General features: G+C 43.1%; 1 protein-coding gene and 1 pseudogene across 1 annotated transcript in view; both read left to right on the top strand.

Annotated features, from left to right (window-relative positions):
- Positions 1 to 23908, top strand: part of LOC118568850 (CD209 antigen-like protein 2) — a 51417-nt gene extending 27509 nt beyond the window's left edge. The window contains exons 2-6 of the mRNA XM_036166340.1: positions 21686 to 21775; positions 22060 to 22134; positions 22376 to 22527; positions 22953 to 23065; positions 23394 to 23908. Coding sequence (XP_036022233.1) covers positions 21757 to 21775; positions 22060 to 22134; positions 22376 to 22527; positions 22953 to 23065; positions 23394 to 23535 — 501 coding nt within the window. The 5' untranslated portion in view covers positions 21686 to 21756 and the 3' untranslated portion in view covers positions 23536 to 23908. The remainder of the gene's footprint in view (positions 1 to 21685; positions 21776 to 22059; positions 22135 to 22375; positions 22528 to 22952; positions 23066 to 23393) is intronic.
- Positions 11188 to 11712, top strand: LOC118568851 (annotated as a pseudogene).
- Positions 23909 to 24903: the final 995 nt, after the last annotated feature.

Raw genomic sequence — 24903 nt, forward strand, 5'->3', positions numbered from 1 at the left:
CAAGACTCTGCTTGCCATGTGATCGGATTAAGGGCGTGTGCTACCACCACCTGACTCTGCTTATGGCTCTCTTTGACCTCTCATCTCCAGGCAACTTTATTTATTAACATACAAATAAAATCACATTTCAGCACAAATAAAATATCATCATAGTGTATAAACATGAATATTTAAGAGGTTCCCCTGCTTGGGAATATGGCCTCCTGGGACGTGGGCTTTTGACCAGGAGTCAATGCCATGGTGGATACTTCAGAAAAGGCCTCAGATTCAACCAGAAAGCTGCAACTACTTCTGTAACCTTCCAGGCAATACTGCACTAGTGAAAAAAGTTCATGAATACTGTGATGGACGTGTGATTGATGCTGAGAGACAAGAGCAGTATGGATAGCACTTTCCTTAAAGGACCTGTTTTCAATGATGCCAAAGTGGAAATCAAATTTCAATATGAATTTTGGGAGCGGGGCACAATCTGTATTCAAACCACAACACTTTTCAATTCTACTTCTTCAAATCCATGTCCTTCTCACAGGTGCAATCATTCTATCCCAAGGATCCACAAAGTCCTCTTGTTCCAGCTCCAACTCAAAAGCCCCAAAGTCCCAACTATGAGCCTATAAAATGAAAACAAAATTTCCCAATTTTAATGATGATGCTACTATATCCAAGTCTACCTGCTTGCTGCCCCCTCTCCCCACCAAAGCAATGCTTGGAACATGAGAAAATAATCAGATTTGTTCAATGGATAATCATCTGAGAAGTGTTTGTTTTCTGCATTTGTTAGTTTTTCTGATACTATGACAGACTGAGAAAATCAACTTGCAGAGAGAACATTTATTTTGGCTCACTGTTTGAGAAGTTTCAGTTCGTGGTCCTGTGATGCCATGGTTTCTGGCTTGTAATGAGGGAGAACACCATCATTAGGAGCATGGGGTGGAGCACAAATGCTCAGCTCATGTCAGCCTCAAGAAAGACAATGCTGCTGCTGCTGCTGTTGCTGCTGTTGCTGCTGCTGCTGCTGTTGCTGCTGCTGCTGCTGCTGCTACTGCTGCTGCTGGTGATGATGATGATGATGATGGTGGTGGTGGTGGTAATAATGACGATGATAATATGATGACCACAACAATGATGATAATAAGGAAAAGGAGGATGATAGGAGGAGGAGGAAGAAGAGAAGGAGAAGGAGCTACAGGCACAAGATTAGATTTTACCTCTCAATAGGCCCAAGATACTCAGGAAGTTCCACATCTCTCCACAGCTTCTGGGGAAGGTGCAGTCCCAGATGGACCATATTTGATTCTAAGTTGGATTCACAAGATCATAAGAAGTCACACATCTCCCAGAGGCTTCAGCAAAAGCTGTGGGCCCAGGAGAGGATCAGATCTGACTTTGAGTTAGTCCCACAGGTATGTAGGAATTCCACGTTCCACAGCATCTTCAACCTAAGCTGTGGACATGGGGTGGTGACAGGATCTCACCATGAGTAAGATTTATCAGTGTGTGGCAGGGAGGTGGCCAGGTGTCCCACAGCTCATAGAAAAGCTATGACCCAGGAAGGAGGTACAAGCTGACATAGGACAATATCTCAAAGGAACACTCAAGATAGAGCTTAAATGAAACAGAGAAATCTAGAATCATTAATTATATCATAAATCAAATGGACTTAATAGATATCTGCATAACATTCTACCCAAACACCAAAGAATAGTCTTAGTTATGATTACTATTGTGATAAAACTCCATGACCTAAGAAACATGGAATGGAAAGGTTTTATTTCACTCACAATTCCATATTTCAATCACAACTCATCATGGAAAGCAATGAGGGTAGGAACACATGCAGGAGAGGAGCCTAGTGGCAGGAGATGATGCAGAGGCCAGGCAGAAACACTGATTACTGGCTTGTTCATCATGACTTGCTCAGCCTGCTTTCTTAAAGAACCCAGGACCATCAGCCCAGGGATGGCCCCACCCACATGGGCTGAGCCCTCCCCATCAATCACTAATCAAGAAAATGTCAGTTCTTATGGAGCATTTTCTCAATTGAATGTCCCTCCCTTCAAATAACTCTAGTTTGTGTCAAGTCCACATAAAATTACCAGCACAAGAACATACATTCTTCTTTTTTCTTTTGGTTATTGAGGCAGGGTCTCACTATGTAGTAGTCCTGGTTGTCTAGGAATTTGATCTTTATACCAGGTTGGCCTGGAACTCACAGAGATCCAACAACCTCTCCCTCCCAAGTGTTGGGATTAAAAGCATGCACCAACATATTCAGCCTAAGAACACACATTCTTTTCAGCAGCCCTTGGAACCTTCTCCAAGTGAACACATATTAATATACAAAGCAAGTCTCTTACATTCCATCTGACCACAATGAAATAAAGCTGGATGCCAACAGCAAAAGAAATTTAAAAAGGTATAAAACACAGGGAAACTAAAAAACATACTGCTAAATGATAATTCAGTCAAGAAAAAAATAAAGAGAAATTTAAAATTCCCATAATTCAGTGAAATTTTAAAAAAATCCAAAATCTATGTGAACAGTGAAGGCAGTCACAAGAGGTAAGTTTAAGACTTTTTTGGCCTTGTGCTTGCTAGGCAAGCGCTCTACCACTGAGCTAAATCTCCAACCCCACAAGAGGTAAGTTTATAAGACTAAATGCCTACATCAGAGAACTGAGAGATCTCTAATTCATCACGTAATGATTTGCTATAAAGCTTTGTAAAAGTAGGAACAAACAATGAAATAACCAAATTCAGGGCTAAAATAATGAAATAGAAATGAACGGTTACAAAGAATCAATTAAGTGAAGAGTAAGTTCTTTGGAGAGTAACAATGTTGACAATCTTTAGTTAAATTAACCAGAGAGAGAGAGAGAGAGAGAGAGGATCAAGATTAATAAAATTAGATATGAAAGGGGAACTGTTACAGAAGACACTGATGAAATGACAATCTTTAGGACACAGTGTGAAAATTATGTTCCTCACCCATCTGGACCAGAGGTGAGTGCCTGGGGTTATAGTAAGAGAGGCAACTGCCCCTGGGTCCCACACCTGGGCACCATCCTGGGAGGACGTGCCCAACTTGGCCTCAGATTCCCACCAATCTGCAGGCCCTGTGGGAAGGCTCCCCTTTTCCAAGACTGCAGGCAGACCCTGCAGGCAGACCCTGCAGTCTCCACACCCTGCCCCCACACCCATTTGCCGGAGACCCCAGCCACTTCCTGAGACTCAGAAACCAGGCCCTAGCTCCCATCTGCCCCGAACTCCCATCTGGACCAGAGACCAGAGAGACCCTCCAGTGGACACTACAACCTCAATGCCTTGCCCCCACACCCATCTGCTGGAGACCCCAGCCACTTCCAGAGACTTTAGAAACCAGTGTCCAGTACCCTATCCTGTCCTGGATCTCCCATTTGCCCCGGAACTCCCATCTGGACAAGAGGAGCTCCCATCTGGACAAGATAAGGAGATCCCAGGGACTTCCTGAGACTTAGAGTCCAGCCCACCAGCTCCTATCTGGCCAGCACTCTCATCTGGACCAGACTTCCCATCCGGCCCAGAGCTTCCATCTGGACCACAGAGAGGCTCCCTAAATCTGTCAGCTCTCTCTGGACCAAGTACACTGGTAAGACCAAGAATGAATCCACGAGGAGATGGGCAGATGTCAAGGCAGAAGTACATACAACAAAATAAAGAGCAATACAGCATCACCAGAACCTAGCCCTTCTCCAACAGCTAGACCTGAACATCACACAATGGAAAAAGAGGAAGAAGAAGGAGAAGGGGAAGGAGAAGGAGAAGGAGAAGGAGAAGGAGAAGGAGAAGAAGAAGAAGAAGAAGAAGAAGAAGAAGAAGAAGAAGAAGAAGAAGAAAACAACCTTAAAAGTAACATCATGAAGAGGCTAAAGCCTTATATAGAAGAAATCAAAAATAAAGTGGAGGAACAGACAAACAAAAAATGGGAAGAACATTATAAAAAACTAGAGGAAAGGACAATTAAAGCAGAAGAAAACAATTAGTCCCTGAAAGAAAATCAGGAAAAAACAAGGGAAAGAGTCCAAGACCCGATAGGGAAATAGAAAAAATGAAGAAGACACTAGCAGAAGGAATGCGGGAAATAGAAAATCTGAGTAAACAAACAGGAACTTCAGATGCAAATATAACCAACAGAATGCAAGAGATGGAAGAGAGGATCTCTGGGGTTGAAGATACGGTAGAAGAAATAGATTCATCAGTCAAAGAAAACACTAAAACCAACAAAGTCATGACCCAAAATGTCCAAGAAATTAGGGACACCATGAAAAGACCAAACCTATGAAAAATAGGGATAGAGGAAGGAGAAGAATACCAACTCAAAGGCACAGAAAATATATTTAACAGGATCATAGAAGAAAACTTTCCCACCTTAAAGAACGAAATGCCTATGAAGATACAAGAAGCCTATAGAACACCAAACAGACTAGACCCCACAAAAACAGTCCCCTTGCCACATAATAATTAAACAACTAAATGTTCAGAATAAAGAAAGAATATTAAGGGCAACAAAGGAAAAAGGCCAAGTGACTTAAAAAAGGAAACCCATCAGAATAACACCCAATTTCTCAATGGAGACTTTGAAAGCCACAAGGACCTGGACAGATATAATGCAGACACTAAGAGACCATGGATGCCAGCCTAGACTAATATACCCAGCAAACTCTCAATCATCATAGATGGAGTGACTAAGACCTTCCAAGACAAAACCAGATTTAAACAATACTTATTCACAAACTCAGCCCTACAGAAAGCACTAGAAGGAAAATTCCAACCTAAGGAAGGCAGATACACCCATGAAAACACAGGCAACAGATAACACCACAGCAGTAAACCCCAAAGAAGCGAAGTACACACACACTACCACCAAATAATAAAAATAATAACAGGAACAAACAATCATTGGTCATTAATATCCCTTAATATCAATGGACTTAATTCACCTATAAAAAGACACAGACTAACAGAATGGATACGAAAACAGGACCCATCTTTCTGCTGCATACAAGAAACACACCTCAGATTCAAGAATAAACCACCTAAGAATAAAAGACTGGGAAAAGACTTTCCAATCAAATGGTCTTAAGAAACAAGCTGGTGTAGCCATCTTAATATCCAGCAAAATAGACTTCAAACTAAAAATCAATGAAAAGAGATGATGAAGGACATTACATACTCTTCGCAGGAAAGATCCACCAAGATGAAGTCTCAATTCTGAATATTTACACCCCAAACAAAAGGACACCCACATGTGTAAAAGAAACACTACTAAAGCTTAAATATCATATAAAACCCTACACATTAATAGTGGGAGACTTCAATACCCCACTTTCACCTCTGGACAGATTGGCCAAATTGAAAATTAACAGAGACATAATGGGCTTCACTGATGTTATGGCTCAAATGGACTTAATTGATATCTACAGAACATTCCATCTGAACAAAAAAGAATATACCTTCTTCTAAGCACCCCATGGAACCTTCTCTAAAATCGACCACACACTTGGCCACAAAGAAATCTCAACAGATACAAAACAATGGGAATAACCCCCTGTGTTCTGTCAGACCACCATGGTTTAAAGTTAGATTTCAACAACAGAAAAACCTACAGAAATCCTACAATCTCATGGAAACTGAATAATGCTCAACTGAATCACCAATGGGTTAAGGAAGAAATAAAGAAAGAAATTAAAGACTTCCTAGAGATCAATGAAAATGAATACACCACATACCCAAACTTATGGGACACTATGAAAGCAATGCTAAGAGAGAAATTCATAGCACTAAATGCCCACATAAAGAAGCTGGAGAAATCTCATGCTAGTGACTTGACAGCACACCTGAAAGCCCTTGAACAGGAAGAAGTAAAGTCTCCCAGGAGGAACAGACACCAGGAAATTACCAAATTGAGAGCTGAAATCAATAAAATAGAAACAAAGAGAACAATACAAAGGATTAATGAAACAAAGAGTTGGCTCTTTGAGAAGATCAACAAGATAGACAAGCCCTTATCCAAACTAACCAAAAGAGAGAGGGAGAGCATCCAAATTAACAAAATCAGAAATGAAAACGGGGACATAACAACAGACAATGAGGAAGTCAGAGAATCATCAGATCATACTTCAAAAACCTCTACTCCACAAAACTGGAAAACATAAAAGAAATGGATAATTTTCTGAATAGGTACCACATACCTAAGTTAAATCAAGAGCAGATAAACCATTTAAATAGTCCAATAACCCCTGAAATAAATCAGTCATTAAAAGTCTCCCAACCAAAAAAAAAGCCCAGGACCAGATGGTTTCAGTGCAGAATTCGACCAGATCTTCAAAGAAGACTTAATACCAATACTCTTTAAATTGTTCCACACAATAAAAGCAGAAGGAATATTACCAAACTCCTTCTATGAGGCTACAACGACCCTGATTCCTAAACCAAACAAAGATGTAACAAAGAAAGAGAACTACAGACCGATCTCCCTCATGAACATTGATGCAAAAATACTCAATAAAATTCTGGCAAACAGACTCCAAGAACACATCAAAACAATTATCCACCATGATCAAGTAGGGTTCATCCCAGGAATGTGAGGGTGGTTCAACATATGAAAGTCCGTCAATGTAATACACCATATAAACAAACTCAAAGAAAAAAACCACATGATCATCTCACTAGATGCAGAAAAGGCATTTGACAAAATCCAACACCCCTTCATGAGAAAGGTCTTGGAGCGAACAGGAATACAGGGAACATACCTAAACATAATAAAGGCAATCTACAGCAAGCCAACAGCCAACATCAAATTAAATGGAGAGAAACTCAAAGCAATACCACTAAAATCAGGAACAAGGCAAGGCTGTCTGCTCTCCCCATACTTATTCAATATAGTACTTGAAGTTCTAGCCAGAGCTACAAGACAACATAAGGAGATTAAGGGGATACAAATTGGAAAGGAAGAAGTCAAGCTCTCCCTATTTGCAGATGACATGATAGTATATATGAGTGACCCCAAAAATTCAACCAAGGTACTGATACAGCTAATAAAAACCTTCAGCAACATAGCAGGATACAAGATCAACTCAAAAAAATTAGTAGCTCTCCTATATACAATAGACAAACAGGCTGAGAAGGAAATCAGAGATATATCACCCTTTACAATAGCCACAAATGATATAAAATACCTTGGGGTTACTCTAACTAAGCATGTGAAGGATCTATATGATAAGAACTTTAAGTCCCTGAAAAAAGAAATTGAGGAAGATGTCAGAAAATGGAAAGATCTCCCATGCTCATGGATAGGCAGGATTAACATAGTAAAAATGGCGATCTTACCTAAAGCAATCGATAGATTCAACACAATCCCCATCAAATTACCAACACAATTCTTCACAGATCTGGAAAGAATAATATGGAAAAACAAAAAACCCAGGATAGCCAAAAGAATCCTGTACAATAGAACAACCTCTGGAGGCATCACGATCCCCGACCTCAAGCTCTACTCTAGAGCTACAGTAATAAAAACCGCTTGGTACTGGCATAAAAACCGACATGTGGACCAATGGAATTGAATTGAAAACCCTGACATTAACCTGCACACCTGAACCTATAATTTTTGACAAAGAGGCCAAAACTGTACAATGGAAAAAAGAAAGCATCTTCAACAAATGGTGCTGGCATAACTGGATGTCAATGTGTAGAAGGCTGCAAATAGATCCATATCTGTCACCATGCACAAAACTTAAGTCCAAGTGGATCAAAGACCTCAACATAAATCCAGTTACTCTGAACCTGATAGAAGAGAAAGTAGGAAGTAGTCTTGAACGCATTGGCACCGGAGATCACTTTCTAAATGTAACACCAATAGCACAGACACTGAGAGAAACAATCAATCAATGGGACCTGTTGAAACTGAGAAGCTTTTGTAGAGCAAAGGACATGGTCAACAAGACAAAGCAACAGCCTACAGAATGGGAAAAGGTCTTCACCAACCCCACATCTGACAGAGGGCTGATATCCAGAATATATAAAGAACTCAAGAAATTAGACATCAAAATGCCCAACAGTCCAATTAAGAAATGGGCTATAGAACTAAATAGAGAATTCTCAACGAAGGAAGTTCAAATGGCTGAAAGATATTTAAGGAATTGCTCAACATCCCTAATTATCCGGGAAATGTAAATCAAAAGGACTCTGAGATACCACCTTACACCTGTCAGAATGGCTAAGATCAAAAACACTGAAGACAGCTTATGCTGGAGAGGATGTGGAGCAAGGGGAACTCTCCTCCACTCCTGGTGGGAATGCAAGCTTGTACAGCCACTTTGGAAATCAATATGGCGCTTCCTTAGAAAATTGGGAATCCATCTCCCCCAAGACCCAGCTGTTGCACTCTTGGGCATATACCTAAGGAATGCTCAATCATACCACAAGGGCATTTGCTCAGCTATGTTCATATCAGCATTGTTTGTAATAGCCAGAACCTGGAAACAACCTACATGCCCTTCAACTGAAGAATGGATAAAGAAAATATGGTACATATACACAATGGAGTACTACTCAGCAGAGAAAAACAATGACATCATGAGGTTTGCAGGCAAATGGATGGATCTAGAAAAAATCATCCTGAGTGAGGTAACCCAGACTCAGAAGGACAAACATGGTATGTACTCACTCATAGGAGGATACTAGATGTAAAACAAAGATGACTAGACTGCTACACAACTCCAGGGAGGCTACCTAGAAAATGGGACCCTAGGAAAGACCCAGGGATCACCCAATGACAGAGAAATGGATGAGATCTACATGAACAACCTAGACGACAGTGGGAGTAATAAGGGCAAGGTTTGAGGGAAAGAAAGCTTAGGGGAGCAGGAGATCCCAGCTGGATCAGGAACAGAAAGGGAGAACAAGGAATAACAGACCATAATAAATGAAGACCACATGAGAACAGGAGTGGGCAGAGTGCTGGAGAGGTCCCCTGAGATCCACAGTGATGCATCCTCTGTAGACTGCTGGCATTGGTTGAGAGAAATCCTGATCTGACCTAGTCTGGGTGGTCAGATGGCCAAAAACTCTGACGGTTGGGCTGGAACTCTCCTCCAGTGACTGATGGCAGTGGATGCAGAGATCCTCAGCCAGGCCCCAGGTGGAGTTCCAGGTGTCCAGTTGTCGAGAAGGAGGAGGGACTGTGGGAGCGTGAATTGTTGAGGCCAGGATTGGAAAAAGCATGGGGACGAAAAGCCAGACGGATGGAAGCACATGCATTGTGAACCAAAGGCTGTAGAGCCCCCAGCTGGATCAGGCCCTCTGGACTAGCAAGACAGTTGAGTGGCTTGGACTGTTTGGGAGACACCCAGTCTGTGGGACCAGGACCTGTCCTTAGTGCATGAGCTGGCTATTTGGAACCTGGGGCTTACACAGGGACACTTTGCTCAGCCTGGAAGGATGGGACTGGACCTGCCTGTACTTAATCCACCAAGTTTAACTGAATCCCCAGGGGAGTCTTGGCCCTGGAGGAGACGGGAATAGAGGGGAGGGGATGGGGGATAGGTGGGAGTGGGGGCAGGAGGGGGGAGGACGGAGGAACCCATGGCTGATGTGTAAAATTAAAACACAAATATAATTTTTAAAAAAGGGGGGAAAAAAGAAAATTATGTTCCTCTAAACTGAAAAGTCTAAATAAAACAAATGGGTGCCTTGATGCATACAACCTACTAAATTTAAATCAAGATGAAGTAAATAATTGAAACAGATCCATAACTCCAATGAGATAGAAGCAGTGATCAAAAATCTCCCACTTAAAAAGAACCCAGGAACAGAGAATGTGACTAGACCTACAAAGACGGACTAACACAAATACCCTCAAATTATTCCTTAAAACAGAAAAGAAACACATCCAAATTATTTTTAGAAAGCCAGTAATACTCCGATACAAAAACCAGACAAAGATGTATACACACACACACACACACACACACACACACACACACACACACACACAGAGAGAGAGAGAGAGAGAGAGAGAGAGAGAGAGAGAGAGAGAGAGACAGAGAGAGAGACAGAGAGAGAGACAGAGACACAGACACAGACAGAGACACAGGCATAGACAGAGACACAGACAGACAGACAGAGAAAGAGAGACAGAGAAGAAAAGAGAGAGAATTATCCGCTGATCTCTGTGATGAACATAGATGCAAACTTCTCAATAAAATGCTTGCAAACATAACAAAGTATCAAAAATATCATCCACCATGATCAAGTCAGCTTCCTTTCAGAGAGTCAAGGATATTTCAACATGTATAAATAATCAAACATAACAATGTATCATTAGAAATAATGCAATTTCTGTGTCCATTGAGCAGAATTGCAGTTGCTTTCCCCATAGGGCCCAGAAGCTATCTAGTCTCAGGTTCTTGGACTCATTAACAGTGTCACATGTGTGATCCATAACATGGACTGTGCCTTAAGTCCATTGAAAGTGGTTGGTTACTCCCTTAACATTTGTGTTACTATATAGCCATGGATCACTACAGCACTCACCCCTCATCAGAGAAGCTTCATTCAATATATAATAATTAACATAGGACCCACAGCTGTAGATATTGAGAAACTTAGTTCTAAATGGAAGGTCTTTATCACATTCAAGACTTGGGATCCATGTGGAAGAGGTAGAAAGATTATAAGAGACAGAGTTGATGGGTCCAGATACAACAGGAATGATGCACATATGAACTCACAGAGATTGTCACAGCATGCACAAGATCTGAAATTTGAAGCCAGACAAAGTCCCAGTGCTGAGACTGTAAAGTGGACACACAGTCCCACCCCTAACCAAGAATCTATTGTAGTAGATAGCCACTGGGGGAAGGGAAAACCGGTTTTCTCCAGTGGAGTGACACTGGTTATACCAACCACATTCCAGGGCCAGCCCCTTGCTCAGGAGTAGTAGGCCAACACAAAATGGACTCCCTGTGTGTACTTTTATTGTTGTTGTTTTTTCTTATTTGGTGAGTTTGTCTTCTTTAATTTTGTTTTGTTGAAGTTGTGTTTGTTGGTTTTGTTTTAAGAGAAAGAGGCTGGAGAGCAAGACCACTGCTGAGACAAAAGCTTCACTGGGTATCATGGTGGCAGAAACACTACTGCCTCTGATTGCCTTTGGTCCTCAGAACTCCAAGAGAAACAGGGTTTGATAAGGATTATGAGCTGAAGTCCAAAGCATGGCAGATTATAAACAAGTTTGGCACTTAGCACTAATCAGTCTCTTCAGTTTCTCACCTATAAAACCAGAACCAGCCAACATAACTCTACAAGATCCATGGCCAACAGTACTCCTATGATAAAGATACACCCTGAAAACAATCAAGAATCAAGATGATGTTACTGGACCTCGTAAGAGAAGTGGATCCCAACGAACAGTGGGCTGAAGATATAGAAGGGGTGCTGTTGAAGATCACCAATGACTTCCTTGACAGTGTACTAACAATAGCTTGTCAGATCCTTTCAAATTGCAAGCCCAGTACTCTGGAGGTGAAATGCCTCCAGCTTCATCCAGAATGCCAGTAGAGCATGTGGACCCCAGGATTTCAGTCCAAAGACATTTGGCCTGACAAAAAAGTTGAGACCACAGAAGGTCACAAGTAGAGAACAAAATCAAACCAGAAAACAACCAAGAAATAATCCAGGGAATGATCAGGGGAGGTGATGAACTATGTACAGAGATATTTGAGCTGAGTCCTTAGCTATCCAATCCTTGGGATTTTTAAAAAATGCATTACAAATGAACTTATAATTTATATTAACAGTAAAGAAATATCTGTAACGACCGAGAAGATCTCCCAAAAGAATAAAGACTCCTACTGCAAGCTCTGGTCTCTTCCTTGCCATTAAAAAATAGTAGTGTATCATCCGGAGATGTTATTTGTAGTTTATTATATAGGTAATTGAATGTAGGACATGTTGCTGTGTTTAGTGAATGGAGGCTTTTGTGTAGATGTAACAGTCTTACTATTAAATAAGAACCACAGAGCCAAATGCAGAGTTAAAAGCCCAAGAGGTCAGAGCAGTAGTAAGAGCTGAGACTTAAAACCACCTTCTTACCCTTCCTGCCACTGCTGTCTTCCCTTCAGCAAGAGACCTACTTCCCGTGTATCTGTCTTTTTAATGACTTTCTGTTCTGCCTTCTCATTGGTTGTAAACCCAACCACATCACCTCCTCGTCACTGCCTGTCTATACAGACCTCCAGGTCTTCAATGGTTGGTATTGAGATTAAAGGCATGTGTCTCCATGCTGGCTGTATCCTTGAACACACAGATAGATATCTGCCTGTCATGTGATCTGGATTAAAGGTATGTGCCACCACCACCTGGTTTCTGCTATGGCTTGCTATTAGCTCTGACTCCCAGGCAACTTTATTTATTAACATACAAATAAAATCACATTTCAGTACAATTAAAGTATCACCATACTTTTTTCTGTTCCACCCCATCCTGTAGCCATTTTCAAATAATTACTCAGAGGCTCATATTAATTATAAATGTATGGTCAATGGCTCAGGCTTATTACTAACTAGCTCTTACATTTAAGTTAACCCATTTCTAATAATCTTTGTATTTCATGTGGCCCGTGGCTTCCTAGTGCTCTGGTATCTTGCTCCTTTGGCAGCTTCTGGCAGCTGTCTGACTCTGCCCTTCTTCATCTCTGTCTTCCGTTTGGATGTACTGCTTAACCTTATTCAAACCTGGCTTTATTTGTTAACAAATGAAAGCAACACATATCCACAGTGTACAGAAAGATATCCCATAGCAAGATAGTGGTAGCAGGTTTGTATAGGGTTTGGTCCTTCCCCTTCTCCTTGTCCCTGTACTTTGTAATTTCAGTGTTTATATGAATATGAACTTGATACACTCTTCCAGAATAAAGAAGTTATTAATTGAAAAAAAGAAATAGAAAGACCATGAAGTTGGGTGGGAGGTGGGGAGGATCTGGGAAGACTTGGGGGAGGAGAAAGAATACAATCAGAATATGTTATATAATAACTTTTTATATAATGAAATGTAATAAAAATTTAAAAACAACTAAAGGACAGAGGAATGGAAAAAGTCATTAAACATAATCCACCACATAGATATACATAAGGATAGACACCACATGATTGCCTCATTAGATACAGAAAAGGCCTTTGACAAAATTCAACATCATTCCATGATAAAAAACCATGGAGAGACTAGGGATGGAGGCAATATATCTCAACATAATAAAGTCAGTATACAACAAACCACAGCAAACATAACCCTAAAGAGAGAAAAACTTGACTCATTCCTACTAAAATCAGAAGCAGGACAAGGATGCCACCCTCCTTATTCCTATTCAAGACAGTGTTTCATCTCTCAGCTAGAGTAATAAGACAAGAGGAGAAAAATAGGATATAAATAAAAAAGGAAGAAGAGCATCCTTATTTGAAGATGTTATGATTCTATGCATAAAAGACCCTAAAGATTCCACAGGAAAATCCCTGAATCTGATAAATACATTTATCTACATAGCAATATACAATTTTAACACAAAATCAGTACCTTCTTATATACAAACATACAGAAAAACAAATCCAGAAGAAATTAATCTCATTTACAACCACCTCAAAAAAATCTTAGAATAAATCTAATCAAAGAAGCAAAATACATATACAGTGAAAACTTTAGCACTGTAGAAAGGAACTGAAGAAGATACTAGAAGAGGAAAAGACCTCCTTGGCTCCTGGATTGGTAGGATTAATATTGTGAGAATGGCCATCCCACCAGAAGCAATCTACAAATTCAATGTAACCCCATCAAAATTCTGTTGCAATTCTTAGAATGGAAACCTACTACTGCGGAAACTTTCTAGAATATATACATACAAACCAAATTTATTTTTATTTATTTATTTATTTATTTATTTATTTATTTATTTATTTATTTACGTGTAGACACTGGTATTACTATTACTTTTTTTTTTTTTTTTGAGCTGAGGATCGAACCCAGGGCCTTGGCTTGCTAGGCAAGCACTCTACCACTGAGCTAAATCCCCAACCCTACAAACCAAGTTTAAATGGAGTTACTCTATAATGTGGGAACAGGGCCCTACTAGACCCCACATACTAACAAATAAAGAGCCAGGTGCCAGTAATGGGCTAACTTTCTTGGAGTTGTTGGCCAGTTAAATCTGATAGAGCCCCTAAATATTCCAAGTCACTGTTCTGGGTTACTGTAACCCCTCATGCTACACCAGTGACCAGACTCCTCCCCTAAAGACCTCTAGCTGCTAGGTGTCACTCACAGAAGACTTTAGCTGCTCTAACTGCTAGATACTGCCCACCACCCTACAGAGTAAAAAGCCAAATCTCTGGACATGAAATCCCACCAATCTCCACTCTGGAAAGCTTCACACTGAAAAGTCCTACCCCCTTCCCAAGAAACTCTATCTAAGCCCTGTTTCTGTTCAGTTGGCTGCTGTTTCTCATCTGAGCAGAGGCAGCCATCTTCCTGGTTTTTTCACTCCCAATAAATCTCTTTGTGTGAGATTTGTCATGCAGTGTGACTTTGTGATATTCTCTGGCTCCTGGCTTCCAGGATACCTTTCCAGCCAATCTGTAATGCTTACAGTTACCCTCCCTAATAACTTGATGATAAGACCCTATTATTGAAGATACCACATTTGTGAGAATTCAACTTGAAGAAATCAAGTTTATACTCACCTGGAAGCCTCACCTCTACAGAACAGGTTTGATGGCATTGAAAGGTACTATAAATGCTACCAGGGGAGAAAAGTAGCCATCAACCTTACCCAGCTGTGAATTCTGAAAACTTCAGTTATGGCTGGCCTGAAAAGTCATGCCCCCAAGTATTATAGTAGGATGAATGTCACAGTAATAACCAACCACTTTCTGATTAGATTTCATGCCTACTCCACAAATGGGCACCACTATCTGGACCATACTGGCACCATTATTGGGACCAACGACTTGTAACTAGGTAGGTCATAGACCTACAGGAGAACCTAATACTCTTATTCTGTTAAATGAACATACTATTAACCTGCACCTAAGATTTTATCTTTATATTTATAGATTAGTGCATCTTTCAACACTTCTCAGAGGTGCTTCTTTCATGAGAAGTGTAGAGAGCTGCGTGTAGCCGCACCCTAAAGATGGCTCTGGCTTCTACCCTCTGCCTTCCCGATGGCAAACACTCTTTAGGGTAAACAGCTCCTTATTTGTCTATGGCTGGATTCATGTGTTGCTGGCATATGCGTGAACCTGTGGACAGTGCCCACGTGGCTGCCTGGGGTTGGTTGCCCAGCCCTACTTAGGTGCTGGGAGAGGCTTGCCCGGAGAGAGAGAGACACAATGCAATTAATCAAAGGTCTGAATAAACTGTGATGAGAAGGATCCCGGTGTCGTCTTCCTTGCTGGTCGAGGCGGGCGCGACAGAGAAGATTGTGTTAATATAGAGAAACACAACAGGTAAATATGCAGGAGTAAGGAAGGGTCTGTTGTTCTCAGATCTAAATGGAACATCTATATCATATCCCCACCTAAGGCTCCAGGATCCTCAAGGGAGGGGCAGAAAGATTGTTGACAGTCACAGGTAGGGAACGTCTGCAGCAAAACATCATTTGCTCAGCATGAGAGAACTGTTGCACATATGAACTCAAGCAGCTGTGACTGCATGCAAGGATATTGAGTCAGCCAAAATCCCATCTTGAACAGAGGAATGTATCATGAAGTCCCAAGGCTATCTGAGAATGTGTGGGCCATTGAAGGCTGTTGGGGAAGGAGAGTCTGTTTTCTTCAGGGTTGTGGACCCTGAGAAGCTACCCATGCTCTGGTAGATGGTCCTAAAGCCATGCACACACAGCCAAGCACCAAATGAAGTCAGTGGGTTTAAAAAAGCAAAGAGGGCAAAGGAAGCAGGAAGGAAAAAGAGATGGGAGGGGTTGGGGGAATTGGAGGGAGAGGAATGGATGGACTTGATTAAATGCAGTATATGCATGTGTTTAATTAAAGGATGCAGAAGAGGGGGATAAAGAATAGGCATAGAGGAAAATGAAAAGAAGAAAGAGGAAGAGACAAGTTAAGAGAAAAGGGAGAGACAAGAAATAACTTCTATATATGTGCCCAGTGACCCACTTCCTCCAACTAGGTCCTACCTCATAACAGTTTATTCAGCAATAAATTAATTGATGTATTAATACATTTATCAAATTAAGACCCTATTATTTAATCACCTCTTAAAGAAGCACCTCTGATCAGTGCTGCTGCATTAAGTACCATCCTTACATACAGGCTTCTTTGAAGGATTTTTTTGTTTTGTTTTGTTTTTCAAGACAGGGTTTCTCCATGTAGTTTTGGTGCCTGTCTTAGATCTCACTCTGTAGGCCAGGCTGGCCTGGAACTCACAGATATCTGCCTGCCTCTGCCTCCCAAGTGCTGGGATTAAAGGCATGCACCACCACAGCCCGGCTTGAAGGATGTCTTATATCTGAAAAATAATATCTGTTCTGCAAACAATGGCTCTCTAAGGGAACTAAGGTGGACACATTAGCCTTAAAGGAAGGAATGGAGCTTCAGGGGACAGAGGGTAGGATGGTCATGTGCTATTCAACATCCTTATCATCATTTTCCTATATAGTTTTCCCTTCTTCTTTAATATTATCAGGACAACCTATGATGGTTTGGCTTCCTGTTGCTTTAAAAAGTACCCTCCAAAAGCAACTTCCTAGGAAAGGGGGTCTTTGTGGATGGCAGTTCCATGTTACAGTCCAACAGATCAGGGAAGTTACAGTGGCATGAGCTTACATTGAGCACATCAACATCTGTTCCATAATGAGGAACAGAACAGGGAACACATGGATGGCAGTAGTCAGCTTGTTTTTCTATTCTTTCCCAGTTCAGGATCCTCTGCTTAGGGAATGGTGTCACTCACAGTGGATGGTCCTTTCACATCAATTAAGGCAATCAAGACAATCCCTGACATAGACACAGGCCAACCTGATCTAAATGCTCCCTCACTGAGTCATTCCCTGGTGACTCTAGATTGTGTCAAGTTGACAATTTAATCATCACACAATTGAACTTCATCTTCTAGGTTGGTGTCTACAATTCTTCAAACACATTTTTTATTTCTCTGTAAGTTAAACATTATTCTCCTCTCCATGTGTGCAGTGCAGTGTATGCACACATGCACCAGGGTGACAAAGGGAGGATGTCAGGTATCCCATGCTTTCACATTCCACCTCAGTCCCTTGAGACTGGCTCTCTAACTGAATCTAAAGCTGGACTGGCAGGCAAACAGCCCCAGTCACCCTCCTGTTACCATGTGTGCATGCATACACACACACACACACACACACACACACACACACACACACACTGTGCCTGGATTACAGATGTGGCCCCATGATTCCTTCTTCATGGAAACTCAGGTCCAATATTATCTCCTGAGGCAACTCCCCAACACCTATTACAAGACTTTAAAAAGATCAAGATTAGCAAGTCTCTGGCCTGTTCTCTGATGTGATCTGAAGACCATTATAGGTTCTGAGATCTGAAGATCTAGAGAACTATGACCAACTAAGCAATCTTGTGACCAGGGCTTATCTATTTCCTTTTCCTGTAATACTCCACACCAGCAGTTAGAATGTCTGTCACTCACAGGCAATTTTCTTTAGAATTATAATCTTGGTGAAAGGGAGAGACAAGGGACTATTTAAAAAGGTCAATCTGCAAAGTAAAAAGGAACTAAAGTAAGGTCTAGTATACATGGTTGCATTGCAGTTATCCAAGTTATACAGGTAATAGACACAAGTTAGTTATCCAAATCTGGTGTGTTCATTTTTTTTTTTTTTTTTGTCTAATTATATCATTTTTATTATTATCCCTTAGAACTATGTTTGTTTTCTAAGGAGAAACACATGGGAGAGGATGTGGGGAGGAATGGGGAGTAGTAAAGGGAGCAGAAACTTGAAATCAGGATATATTGTATAAAAATCCATCTTTAATAAAAGAAAAATGGTAAGGTTATGGTGAGATACAACTTTAATCTCAGTCGTTGGGAGGGTGGGCAGGCCAATCTGTCAGTTAGAGGCTAGCCTGGACTACATAGCAAGTTCCAGGACATCCATGGCAGTACAGTGAGACCCTATTTCAAAACAATAAAGAGGACAGAGACTTGGAGGACAGTGAGGTGGGAGAGGGAAGTGGGAGGAGTTAGGAGAATAGTGGCAGCTGGATAGGATCAAAGCACATTGTCTAAAGTCTCAATAATTCATTCTTTTCATTTGCCTGTGTGGTGCATGCATAGGAGTGTGCAGCTGTGTGCTCTACATGCTCACACAGAGATCAGAAGGAGACCTCATGTCTCCTCTGCTCATTTTCTACCATCTTGCCTTGAGACAGGGTCTCTCGATGAACTGGAAGCTCACCTTTGAGCTAGTCTGACTGGCCTTCAAGCTTTCAGGGTTCTCCTGTCTCTAGCTCACTCTACAGTGTTGTGGTTACAGGCCCATGCAGTCATTCCTGGCTTTGTATGTGGGTGAAGAGTTCAACAATTGGTTATCCAAGATGAAATTGTCAGCCGTGAACCTCATACAGACTGGGCAGGTTATGTTCATGTATTTAGGTGAATCTGAAATGATCAAGGGGAGTATATGGGAGGGTTTGGAGGAAAACAGGGAAGGGAAAATGATGGAAGTATATTATAATTTCAAATTTTTAAATAACTTTAAAGGTGTGTGTTTGAAGGACAGAGATCTAAGTGAGTCCTTTCCAGCCCCCACTCTGAAGGGGATGCCCGTCCAGGAGGAGCAGAGGCAGAGGAAGCAGCAGCAGGCAGCTCATCCCCAGTGTCTGGTTACCGCCTCTACGTCGCTGTTGGACCATCTAGGCAGGAGTTAGTTTAAGGTCAACAGAGTTCACTGTCACTAACAGAAAGGAAACAAGAATCAGACAAGGCACACTCACAAGTTAGCAGACAGAAACATTTTGAAAGAAACTCAAGAATCCTGAAATGCAATGAAATTCAAAAAGTTTCAAAAATGGTACAGCCCCTGTTAAAATACTTAGATAAAAAAAAAAATCTTTAAGAAGCTCTGGGGTGTAACTTTTTCTTTCCTTGAGCATATCTCTATTTTTCTGTTTTTGCTACATTCATTCATTCACTTATTCATCTATTTCTTGTGTGTGTGTGTGTCTGCTCGTGTGTGAATGTGCACAAGCCATGGTAAGAGTGTGAAGGTCAGGAGAGAACTTGTGGGGGAATCCTTCCCTCCTTTCACCATGTGAGTCCCAGGATCAATCCAAGGTCAGGGCAGACAGCAAGACTCTACCCCCTGTGCCATCTTGTCCAACCACCATTTATTTATAAGAAACTCCAACTCAGCTTGATACTGCCTCATTCTGAAGTCCTTTCTGCATCAAAACCATGGGCCTGGTTTCACATTAGCTGAACCCTTAAAAGATGAAGAGAACTCCTCTGCTTGGTGCGGAGGCAACATGGAGTTCTATCAGTTTCTATATTCTGGGTTATTCTCATCGCATGGAATAAACAAATGTAAATGGACATGATTCAGTACCAAGTGTCAATCACTAGAAACTGCCAAGAATAAGAACATTGGCAAAAAAAATCTGGGAGACAATTAAGATTAAGTTTCAGAGACAGTGTGGAAAGCCCTTCCTAATCTTCACTATAGGTCCAGGAGACATAACAAATCAGGCCTATTTTGTAAGTTTAAAATTTTTCATTTTAATGTGTTGACAAGGAAGGTGTGCATATATGTATATGAAATTTGCATGTATCAGGACAGTGCTATTTGGGGGGACAGGTGCATGTGGAGGCCTGAGGTTGATATTGGGAATCATCTTTGACTGCTCTTGTACTTTATTCCCTGAGTCAGGGTCCCTAAATCAGACCCAGAACTCACACAGATGGCCAGTCTTTCTAGGCAGCCTGCTTTAGGGATCTACTGTCTCTAATTCCCAAGGCTGCATTTAAATGCAGTCATCTACACCACACAAAAGACATTAAAATAAGCATGAAAGTCAATAGGAATAATTATATGTATAGCGATGTATAAAACCATTACCATTACCCAGTTATTAGTGGATAGGCATCTTAGCTGCTTCCATTTCCTGGCTATTGTGAGTCCAGAAGCAATGAACATGGATGGTTAGATACCTCTGTAGAGGGATATAGAGACCTTTGTGTAGATCCCAGGAGGACTATACCTGGATGGGATATTTTTGTTAAAGGCATCAAGAGATTGGTGCTGCTAAGAATGGATCAACGCTTTTGCCTCTGGGCTTCTAAACATCCTCATCTCCCTGAAATCCCTGGAGCTTGTCCATTTCATCCCTTGTCTGATCCTCAGCCTCCTTCCTGTAGCTCATCTTGTGTCAGTCACCACTTCCCCTTTTCTCTTCCTGGTTGAGAATAGGTTAGAGGAGTGTGAAAAGGGGGTGGCAAAGACAAACCGGGCTCCAGATTTCTGCACACTGTTGGGCAGCAAGGACCATGGGCGACTCCAAGGAAGAGAGGGAGAAACATCTGTACTTCCCCGGTGAGGCTGAGCTAGGACACAAGGAGCTCAGGGAAGAGTCAGGAGGGACAGCTCGGGTCTCAGCCTGCCCGGGCTCTGACAGATGATGCAACTGTTCAGTGATGGAGCTTGTGATCAGGAAAACCAGCCATTTCTAAGAAGCCTAGGACTACAGCCTGTTCATGGCTTCAAGAGTTTCTGAAGCAGACAAAAGTTTGCAAGGTACTGAGGCTAGGACAGAACAGGGAGTCTTCAGTACTGAGGGCAGGGGACTGGGTTGTAGATCCCTGGGTCCTGGGATGATTGGGACTGTGGGTCTTTATGCTTTTGTCTGGGGAATGGAGGACGTGAAATTGGAAAGCTGGGTCTTGAGGAGATGAACACTAGAGAACTTGACTCCTGGACACTGGAGAAGAGGAGGCTGGGGTTTAGAGTTCTGAATCCTAAGAACATTGGTTCTGAAAACCTGGAATCCTGAGGCCTGTCAAGGCAGAGCTGATGGTCTAGATTCTTCTATTCTGAAGAAGTAAGGGCTGGAGGCTGTATTCCTGGCTCCTACAGAGGAGGAGGTTGAGTATTTCATTCCTGGGTCTTAGAGAGGTGAAGGGTGAGTCTGACCTCCTTTGTCCTGGGGGAGGAGTGTCTAGGAAGAGGAGCCCTGTTTAGGTGAGGTGCATACTGGGAAACAGGAATCCTCAATCCTGTGGGGTAAAGGAGTGTGCCGAATGCCCCATCATAAGAAGTAGAGCTGGGGTCTGAAGTCCTGCTTCTGTGAAAGTGGCCTCTGGGAACTGATCTCCTAGTTTATGGAATGGTGGGCCTGAGGATCTTTGTTATTGGTGCCAGGGAGATTGAAACAAGATGATTGAAACGCAGGATTCTGGGATAGCTGAGGCTGGAAACAGACTTCTGATGCTCATGTGGCAGATGATGGCCAGGAAAACCCAGGCAGTGGGAGAATGGTGACTGAGCATCTGTAATCCTGTGTTCAGGAAGGGCAAGAGGGGCTAGGCTCTCCCTGGTTCAGGATGTGGCAGGGACAAGGGCCTGCAGGACCACTGGACTTTCTTTCCTCAGGGTGTCAGGACTGCCATCGGTCCATCACGATCCTGCAGCTCATCTCCCTGGTGCTCTTCTCTGCTCTGCTCATGGTTGTCCTTGCCAAAGGTCAGGAACTTCAAGGTTGGGGCTTCCTTGGGAGAGGACTCTGAGGCTGTGTGAGGTGGGCAAGCATGGGCACAGGCATGCTAGGAGTGTGGCAGAATGTGAGAGGCCATGGAACTATGCCAGTTCCTGTGTCCTGACAGTGTTGGGACAGGGTCTGAGACTCAGTGTTCTGGCCTGTGAAATGGGCTCCTGGGGTTACTGTGACCACCAACAGTGATCTTGTGGGTCCAGCTTTGCACCAGGCACACAGTTGGTGTTTAATTGTTGCAAACCTCTTCTTGTAGTTGCTGTTCCTCCTGCGCAGACACACAGCCTGGAGCAGATCCAGCAGCAGCTGACTCAGATCAATATCTCTCTGGGTGAGACTCCAGGGCCGGAGTTAGGAGGGAGCTGAGGGGTCATCAGAGGGGTTGGCATCTGCCTTCTGGGCTTCCACCGAGGCAGGCGGGATAGAGCACAGGGATGTGGTCCGGGTTTTGGGAGCACTGGGGTGGTAGCCGAAATAGAAGCCCAGCCCTGGGCTCTAAGGCCCAAGGCAGAGGGGAGAAGAGAACCCAGGCCCTGAGCTCATGTGTCCCCACTGCACTGCTTACTCTGCAGCTGGCCTGTGCCGGCCCTGCCCCTGGGACTGGGAGCTCTTCCAGGGAAGCTGCTACCTCTTCTCCAGGACTCTGGGCAGCTGGGAAGCCTCAGCCTCCTCCTGCCAGGATCTTGGAGCCCACCTGGTGATTATCAAGAGTTTTGAAGAGCAGGTGAGTGGGGCCACAAGAATCCTACCACTTTGTCCTAGGCATTGGATTCCAGATGGGAGGCTGTGGGACATGGAGGAGATGCAGTCAGAGGGGGCTTCCTGTAGGAGGAGGCACACTGGAGTGGGGAGGTCCTGTAGGGGAGGAACACATGAGAAGGTGGGTTAGGTGTGAAGGGAGTCAGAGGAGCTTTGAAACATCGAGTGACCCTCCTGGGACACACCTCTGAGCTGAGATGTAAGTGAACATATTCCACACGTGTGTACTTTGACCTGCACCCATGGCATGCCTTCACCAGCCAGTCCACACAACTGGACTAACAGCCCTAGGCTTGGGAGCAGAAAGGCTTGGATGGAAGGAAGGGAAGAGTGGGTTATGGATGGATGATGGCATCATAGACCTTTCTCTCAACTGCTGTATCCATTCAGAGATTCATGAAATACTGGAATGTGAGGAAGAACCAACGGTCCTGGATTGGCCTCAGTGACCACAGACGTGAAGGTTCTTGGCAGTGGGTGGATGACACCCCTCTGCAGCTCAGGTGAACTCTTAGAATCCATGGCTTAGAAAATAGCTCACAGGAAGATGCCTCTCACTCTAAACACAGCTTGCACTGTGGAAAACACTCAGAGAGCATAATAACTACAGCCCCATACCATTCTCACCCCCCAGCTTAAGTCCCCATTTTTGCTTTGCTGGGTTGATTCTCGTGGAGGTGAGGTTAGAGCCCACATTTTCCTAAAGCTGTCCCATGCACTCTGGTTGGTTCCTGGTCTTTTACCATGGAAGACTCAGTCCAGGTCTTCTTTGCTGTTTATGGGGTAGGTCTGGGTGTGATGGCTGTCTCTGATGACTGATGATGTTTGCAGCTTTTGGAAAGAAGGGGAGCCCAACAATGATGGGGATGAGGACTGTGTGGAGCTGTTCATGGATGACTGGAATGATAATAAATGCACCGAGCAAAACTTCTGGGTGTGTGAGCAGCCCTCGGCTCCCTGCCCTCGTCACTGAGGGTCTGTGCTTCCCCTAGCTGTGCAGGCAACTTGGGGGCACTCTGCTCTAGTTCCAGCCACCTTATTCATCCCCAGTGTCCCTGCTCTGAGTCCTTTGGGATCTTGAGAGTCCCTGAGATACCTCCCCTGCAGTTCTCCCCTCTTCTTCTGTGGATGATCTCATTTGCTCTTTTCAGCCCATGAACCCCTCAGTAGAGCCACACTACCGTGTGTTGGGGCTGTACCTCAATGACATGCACTTTACCTAGCATGAGTGGATCTCTGAGTTCCATCCCCAGCACTAAAATAAAAGAATGAACAAAAATTCACACGTGGTCTGATGTGTTCCATTCAGTAGATTGTCTATTTCTGAACACTGTCTTCACTAATAAAGCTTTGAAATGTTTGATATTAACTAGGATATTAGTGTCTGCATTATCTTTTGGCTGTGAAGCACTCTTTTTTTTTTTTTTTTTCCGGTGACAAGAGTCTCATGTACCTCTGGCAGGATTTGAACTCAATATGTAGATCAGGCTAACCTTGAACTCACTCTTTCTCTTGTAGCCTCGGTCCCTCTTGCCACTGTGGGACAGGGTATGCATAGCACCTTAGCCCCTCTCCTTCAGGAAAGCTGTCTCCAGAGCCTGCTGTCACCCCAGCCAAGAAGGCTCCTTTTCCTGGTGATGACAAAGGCTCAGCCCCCTCTAGTGTCTTGAAACCTAAGGAAGCTTTTAGCATCTCAGAGGAAAATTCTCCCTCAGTCCTCTGGGTGGCGCCCGACATCATGCAAAGCGTTGTGTTTACTCTGCTGCCTCTGACCTCCTCAGGGATGCCTGGCTTCCCTCACTGTCCTCAGGACCAAGGAGAGTGCCTGTCCCTGGTCAGGGACCGCTCCCAGTCTCTGCACTTGCCTGGTTGCCTGTGCACCTCCAACCTCCCTGGTTCCCTGCATGGATTCCTCTCTTGCCTCACCTGGGAATGAGCCTTTAATATACTCACTAGACTATCTTTAATTGTTGACTTTGATTACTGATGAGGAAGTATGTTCTTTTTTTTTTTTTTTTTTGAGACAGGGTTTCCCTGTGTAGCTTTGCGCCTTTTCTGGAACTTGTTTTGGAGACCAGGCTGGCCTCGAACTCACAGAGATACGCCTGGGTCTGCCTCCCGAGTGCTGGGATTAAAGGCGTGTGCCACCACCACCTGGCATGGCAGTGTGTTCTTATGAACCTTTTCTTTCTGACCAGCCTCAGATGGCCTGGCACTTACTATGTAGTTTAGGATGGCCTTGAACTCCTGGTCTCACTCCTCCGTAATTCATGTGGACAGACTCCCTGCCTGCCTTGTGTTTTTCCTTTCTCCCTTGCTTCCTTTCATTTGTGTGTGTGTG

This window comes from Onychomys torridus, chromosome 17, assembly GCF_903995425.1.
Source record: "Onychomys torridus chromosome 17, mOncTor1.1, whole genome shotgun sequence".
Taxonomy (NCBI): Eukaryota; Metazoa; Chordata; class Mammalia; order Rodentia; family Cricetidae; genus Onychomys; species Onychomys torridus.